Source organism: Cyclopterus lumpus, chromosome 5 (genome assembly GCF_009769545.1).
Source record: "Cyclopterus lumpus isolate fCycLum1 chromosome 5, fCycLum1.pri, whole genome shotgun sequence".
Taxonomy (NCBI): Eukaryota; Metazoa; Chordata; class Actinopteri; order Perciformes; family Cyclopteridae; genus Cyclopterus; species Cyclopterus lumpus.
Window position 1 is genome coordinate 2,009,009 of NC_046970.1, and position 7,713 is coordinate 2,016,721.

At 42.6% G+C, this 7,713-nt stretch overlaps 1 protein-coding gene across 1 annotated transcript; it reads right to left on the reverse strand.

The window, feature by feature from the left end:
• Positions 1 to 5,314: 5,314 nt before the first annotated feature.
• On the reverse strand, positions 5,315 to 7,713 carry LOC117731490 (tripartite motif-containing protein 16-like). The gene has a single exon (XM_034533888.1). The coding sequence runs from the start codon at positions 7,628 to 7,630 to the stop codon at positions 5,882 to 5,884; it is 1,749 nt and encodes a 582-aa protein (XP_034389779.1). The 5' UTR covers positions 7,631 to 7,713; the 3' UTR covers positions 5,315 to 5,881.

Consider the following 7,713-nt stretch of genomic DNA (forward strand, 5'->3'; position numbering starts at 1 on the left):
ATGTTTCGGAAAGAATATATAGAAATAAAAAATAAAATAACTTCTTTTTTTTATTAATAAAGGAAGAAGAAAAAAAATTAAAATTAAAAATTTTAAAAATGTTTTTTTTTTTTAGATAAATGAACACTTTCTTTTTTAAACAGACACGCAAGAGATGGGAGATGTTTCGGAAAGAATATATAGAAATACAAAATAAAATAACTTTTTTTTTTTTTTTTGTTAATTGCCAAAGAAGAATAAAAATGAAATTAAAAAAAAAAATTTTAAATTTAATGTAACTTTTTTTTTTTTGATAAATGAACATTTTCTTTTTTAAACTGCCAGTTACACCGTGCACTGGTATCGCTGGTAATCCTACGTGCCAAACGCCAGTTGAAGCCAGAGGTCGCACTCTCATTATGCAATGTATACACTGCACACACAAGTGTCCCTGTTGGAGGTACCGGGGAGTCATGAAGTCCCGTGACCGCAATCCAGGGGTAGTTCTCCCAATTTGGCTCAACTGACGCCGACACGGTTCTCTCGGGGGGCATAGTATCGTTGAGAACCGTCCGAAATTTGTGGTCCGTTTGCGGATCCAAGTGGGAGGAAATGAGTAAACCCACCAAGCGCGGGGAGTCGCTTTGTGCGAACCACCGCCACACCCGGGTTTCGAACCCGCATCTTATCTGGTGTGGAAGGCGAGAGCGTAAGCCAACATATACAGATTCGTGGGGAGCTTTGTCTTTTAGAATTTAAAGATTGCGCAATATTTGTCCAATTTCAAGATTGCGCAATATATATTTTTTTCAAAATTTGCATTTTTCAAAATTATAACAATTATAAACATTATAAATGTGACAAGATTAGGAGGGGTTTCCCCCCTCCCTCCAGAATTAGACATGTGACAAATGTGGAATCTTTTCACATGCATGCAAACTAGGATAATACTAATATTAATGCTATTTGTTAAGTGTTCAAAAATCGGTCCAGGAACAAGCTGGTGAAAAAGGGAACCATACAGATGTTTTATTTAGTACTATTATAGATAAATATACCAGTATTGTATTTGTGGTATCATACCTTGAAGTTGGTTCATGAATGACTTTAACCATATTGTATATAATGAAAATGTATATTTGTATGTACGACGAGAGAGTACATTTAACCATTTAATTACATGTATGTGCACACACACATGGCCAATAAAGCTGATTCTCACACAAGTGTTTTTATTGTCCAGGTGGGAGAGGGCGGAGTGAAGCGCTGTGGAGATGGCGTCTTCTGTACACCTGTTCTGGCAGTAGGTGAATTGGAGGGGGTCCAGTGTGGGTGGTAAGCAGGTTTTCAGATGAGCCAAGACCAGCCTCTCATACACTTCATGATGATGGGTGTAAGTGCAGCGGGGCGAAAGTCGCTAAGGCTCGCTGCAGTGGCGTGTTTGGGCACTGGCACGATAGAGGTGGCTTTAAAGCACGTTGGCACAGCTGCTTGGGCCAGTGACAGGTTGAAGATGTCAGTCAGGACCCCAGTCAGCTGCCCAGCACAGGCCTGGAGCACACGTCCGGGATGCCGTCAGGGCCCGCAGCCTTACGTGAGTTGATGCTGCGCAGCGCAATCCACACATCCGTATGCATGTATATGTATGTATGTATATATATATATATATATATATATATATATATACAGTATATATATATATATGTATATGTATGTGCTGTATTATCATATTATCTATTATTGTGCATTTCTAACAGCATAACATTAATATCCTGTTACAGGACAATCCCAATTGTACTTGATCCCAGATATCCAGACCTCGTGATAATGTCCTGTTCAGGGACAACGATGATCAGAAGAACCAACATCAGACACATCCGGGTATTTGGACCGTGCATGAGCAGATGGGGAGTTCAGAACTCCGTGATCAACGTGCACAGGTCCACCACGTTCTGGCTCTATGTGGATGTTTCAATGTTAGTCAACCTGCCCTGACCTGTGTGACACTGTCCGTCTAACTGGGAAAAGGGAGGCTTGTTTCTCTTAGTTGCATCACACTGTGCACCAGATGTGTTGAGTCAAATGGAAATCAAAAAGATATTAAATTAGAATTTACACAATATTTATTATATATAAAGTGTCATACAGTACATTTTTTAAATTAAATCAGAACTATTATGACATTGGTTCTAATATAAAGACATGTTTACAATGTTTGTTGAACATTTAATTAATAGTGCTATATAAATATATATATATATATATATTTATATATATATATATACATATATGTATAATTTAATTTTCTTAAATATAGATCTATAGAAGTATATTTAGTTGCAAACAACTGGGTCGAAAGAAAAGAGATCATTTCAAAAAGTTCTGCCGAGACATTAGTCTGTTGACAGCGGTCACCATGACGAGGGCAATCTGATGCATGGTGGGTAATATGGGCGGGGAAAGCGTGTTTTCATTGGTGGTCCAGCGGATTGGTCAGTGGCATTCGGAGCGCAGGGTCAGAGGTTCGAAACCCGGCTCCGCCCCCAAGCAGCCGACGTGAGTCACGTGAGTCACCTCTGTGTCGATAGCTTAGCTTGTTGCTAACCAACGCTAGCTCTCGTTCTTTAGCTTAGCAGATAGCCATGCACGCGTCTCTTCTACCAGGCGAGGAGAGAATACTATGGAGAGAAATGAGACGTCCTTTCCTCCCAAGCGTCGCGTGAAGGACGTGTCTGCTTCACACTGACTCCGGATCAGCTGATCAGCTGTCAGTCGGTTTTAACAGCTGGAGAGACGCGATCGATGTAACGGAGTTGTTTCCTGGTATAAAGATCCTTCTTCTGTCTTGGTCAGGTCTTTCTTTGTTTTCGCTGACAGCGCCCCACACTTCAGCATGCTCACGCATTCACATTCACATGATACTGATGTCACTGACTGGCACAATTGTCACAATATGTCTTTTCTTTACCTGCTTATAATAAATAACCTTTTTAATTTGCCATCATCCACTGTGTCCTTTCCCATATTTGACAGAGCCTCAGAGCCGGGTTGTGACAGTTACACACACACAACCCTGAAGATAAGAAATGATCATATATTCATTTAACTGATGTCTGTACGGTGCGTTTTGTGAACAAATGGCAACAATACGTTGATTAGAAAACCTATTTGTAATAGAAACATAAACAGGGAGAAAATAACGTCATTGAGAATGCATTTGAGTTTTGTTAATATATATTATTTGGGGGAACTTCATTAATTAATATCATTGTTATAATGTTCACAACACGCTGCGGTTGTGGAGCGCTCAGACAGTCCGCTGTCGCCCCCTGCCGGTCGCTGCGGAGGCTGCGCAACGTGCTGGGTTCATTTCAGGTGACACTAGCCGTGATAACAGAGAGGGTGAGGTCACTTTGTAGGGTGCAGTTTGCAGAGAACAGGTATGTGTTTAAAGTGTTTGACAAGAAGTCCAGAGAACCAGTTCATCTGTGCTGTTGGAACAAAATACTACACTGTGAAAAAGAAACAGTAAAAGTCTTACTGAAGGAAAAGAATGTTGTGTACTTATCGTAAAGTTGTTGTACTATGTTGTTCTATTTTATCTGATGTTTCTGGTTTAATATTACTGCTTCAAAAGAGACTAAAGCCGTCAGACTAATGTAGTAAAAAGTACAACATGTACCTCTTAGATGTAGTACACTAAAAAGTACAACATGTACCTCTTAGATGTAGTACACTAAAAAGTACATGTACCCCCACTTGAGTACTACTCTCGTCTCCCACTGTGAACATAGTACTTTAGTAGTACTTTAGTAGTACTCACGTCCCCCACTGTGAACGTAGTACTTTAGTAGTACTCTCATCTCCCACTGTGAACGTAGTACTTTAGTAGTACTCACGTCTCCCACTGTGAACGTAGTACTTTAGTAGTACTCACGTCTCCCACTGTGAACGTAGTACTTTAGTAGTACTCACATCTCCTACTGTGAACGTAGTACTTTAGTAGTACTTTAGTGTAGTACTTTAGTAGTACTCACGTCTCCCACTGTGAACGTAGTACTTTAGTAGTACTCACGTCTCCCACTGTGAACGTAGTACTTTAGTAGTACTCTCGTCTCCCACTGTGAACGTAGTACTTTAGTAGTACTCTCATCTCCCACTGTGAACGTAGTACTTTAGTAGTACTCACGTCTCCCACTGTGAACGTAGTACTTTAGTAGTACTCACGTCTCCCACTGTGAACGTAGTACTTTAGTAGTACTCACGTCTCCTACTGTGAACGTAGTACTTTAGTAGTACTCTCGTCTCCCACTGTGAACGTAGTACTTTAGTAGTACTCACGTCTCCCACTGTGAACGTAGTACTTTAGTAGTACTCACGTCTCCCACTGTGAACGTAGTACTTTAGTAGTACTCACGTCTCCCACTGTGAACGTAGTACTTTAGTAGTACTCACGTCTCCCACTGTGAACGTAGTACTTTAGTAGTACTTTAGTAGTACTCTCGTCTCCCACTGTGAACGTAGTACTTTAGTAGTACTTTAGTAGTACTTTAGTAGTACGTAGTACTAGACGAATTCCACACACCACGGTCGACCTCTCAGCAGAGGGAGCGACTCCAAAGGGTTCTCCATGTCTGAGCAGGCTCAGATCCAGGAGTGTGAAGAGGTGAAAGCTGCTCAACTTGTAAATGCTTAGCAGTGCTCAGCTATGAAGACGGCACACAACACATTGAAGGGAAGAAGGAGAATCTAATTGAATCTGTTTGCAAGTCTCTCTCTTCAAGACTCATTCACGTGGTCTGTGTTCTCCTGCGTGACCTCAGGCCTTCACCATCACGGACCAGAACAGACTAGAACCATCTGAGGTATGTCCGCCCCTTAGCACCTTGTCCTTTCAATCTTAGTTGTAGCTGCTAGCACATATCTCATAGCTGCACTATTCAATGTTCATTATATTGACGATGTGTAATGTGAAAGAGATCATGTGGAGATACAGAGAATTGTCACACAGCGCTGCAATTCTAGCTTTTTAGCATTTTAGCTCTTTTTTTCCTCGACCCCCAAGTAACCAAACAAGACCAGTGTTTAGTGCTATTTGTGAATGACTCGACCACCAGGACACTGGACGCTGTCTTCAGATGATGGACTTTGGACTTTAAAACATGTTCTTCTGCTCTCAACATGAACTCTGGACTTTGTGGTGTTTCAGGAGGAAAACTGCCTCAGTTATTCTCTCATATTAGTTTCATATTTTATACATTAGCTTCGTATGAAACCCTGAAAATACGACAAGAAGAAAGTACTTTGTTCATTCTTGAGTCAATAAACACTTTATTCATCATGTAAACCTGTTCAATGTGTTGGACCATAATCTCACTTATGTAAAAGAATAATGAAAGATGTGCTTATTGATTATGATACTTTATTTTATAACACAACATAGTGCATCATGTGTATGTTGATTCAGACAACAACAACAACAACATTTAGTCTCTCAATCTAATGAACACACTTTGCAGAAAGTTGTAAGAACTAAATATCTAGAATAAAGAATCTCTTCTTTCTCTTTAAGACCCATGCAGAGGAAGAGACATTAACAAATACATCGATAACAACATTCATCAAACATTTAGAGCTCACAGCATTTGACATGTTCCTGCAGATGAATATGAGTTCAGGTAAACAAAGATCATCATGAGCAGTGAGAGCCTCCATAAACACACAGAGGAAGGAGCGCCACCTACAGGAACTCATTTACACAGCAACGAGATGGACAAGCACCGCCCACAAGGTTTGATTGACAGGTGGAGAAAAGTCTGCTCTCAGCGACAATGAAGTAAACAAAATAAGTTTAAGAATTAAAACCCAGACTTTAACCGGCTGTCCCTTAAATCACTTCTGTCTATTTGAGTTTACAGAACTCAGCAGTGTCTCCAGGAAAATAAAACAACCCAAGTCCAGCATAGAGAGGCTGAGTGAATGTGGTCTGGACTCTGTGGAGGAGAGTCATGGTTCCAGAGACGCTGTAGAAGGACAGAATACCTGCTCTGTGATCCAGGTACACTCCTAGTCTGGAGGACCAAGGACCAGAGACGGGGGTTTGGACTTCGTTGTACCAAAAGTTATAACTGTTATTGTAACAACATAAAGCCCAAGATTTGTTATTGTATCCAAACCTACATTCATTCCCTTTTCTCATGATGTTCTTGTATGAAACTGCTACTTCAACTCCTCTTCCTCTCCACTCCACCTCCCAGTAACAACGTCCAGTCAGACTCTCTCTACTCAGGACCTGAAGACACCATCCACTGAACCTGTCTGGGTGACTAGAATAAGACTGATGTTCATTCATAACAGTTCCTTTTCTGTTCCCATCAGATAATAACAGCTGTGTGTCTGCTGTGTTTGGATCCAGAGTGAGTTCACATGAACATCTTAAGAATCCATCTCTGGTCGTGGGCTCTGGTGCAGACAGTAAAACATCCACTTCAGTCCCCGTCAGTGAGACGTTTGTCCACTTGTCTCTCAGGACGTCCTGTAGTTCATCTCTGAGTCCTGAAACAGCCGCCGTCACGTCCTCAAAGTACCTCAGAGGACGGATGTTGATGCTGGATGAGTCTGTAGACCCACTGAGTGGTGACAGTGAGGGGTAGTGGTGGAGAAGCTGGTTGAGATCCTCTGTGTGTGAGAGCTTCTGCAGCTCAGCGTCGTTCCTCTTCAGCTCAGTGATCTCCTGCTCCAGCTTCTCCTGAAGCTCTTTGACTCGACTCACTTCAGTTCTCTGCTGGGATCTGACCTGCTGCTTCACATCAGAGCTTCTTTTCTTCATGAGACGGATCAGCTCAGTGAACATCTTCTCACTGTCCTCCACTGTTTTATCAGCAGAGAGGTTGATGGCCTCCACCTCCTGATGGAGCAGCTTCAGGTCTTTCTCTCTGTCCTGGATTCTCTGCTGGATGTTTAGTCGACTCCCCTCCAGCTCTCTCTGCCTCTCGGTCCTTTCTGCTGCAGCTGAGACGGTGTCGTGGCCTTTATGTTCATCCAGAGAGCAGAGGTAGCAGATACACTGCTGATCAGTACGGCAGAAGATCTTCATCACCTCATTGTGACGAGAGCAGATGTTCTCCTGGAGCTGGTTGGAGGGGTCCACCAGCTGGTGTTTCTTTAATGGAGGTGCATCATAATGATGCTGGAGGTGTTTCTCACAGTAAGAAACCAGACACACCAGACAGGACTTGAAGGCCTTCAGTCTCCTCCCAGTGCAGACATCACAGGCCACATCTTCAGGTCCAGCATAGCAGTGATCAGCAGGAGCAGCTTGGAGTCCAGTCTTCTTCAGCTGCTCCACTACAACTGCCAACATGGTGTTCTTCAGCAGGACAGGCCTCGGTGTGAAGGTCTGCCTACACTGAGGGCAGCTGAGGAGCTTCTTCCCGTCCTCTTCATCCCAGTGGTCTTTAATACAGTTCATGCAGTAGCTGTGTCCACAGGGAATAGCCACCGGATCCTTCAGGAGATCCAGACAGATGGAACAAGAGAAGGTCTCCCGGTCCAGCTGATCTCCTTTGGGCTCCATTTCACCTCTCGGTAACAACGAGTGTCTGAGTTTCACTTCCTCAGAAGAGACTCTGACTTCAGGTCTGAACAACATGTGACGGTTCAGTGAACGGGGCGTGTCAGCTCTACTGCTCCGCCTCCATGTTGGTTACACCAATCTTTAGAGCTGTAGATCTG

Bases quoted from the DNA above. Each gene is read 5' to 3' on its own strand.
- LOC117731490 (XM_034533888.1), bottom strand. From the start codon at position 7,630: ATGTTGTTCAGACCTGAAGTCAGAGTCTCTTCTGAGGAAGTGAAACTC.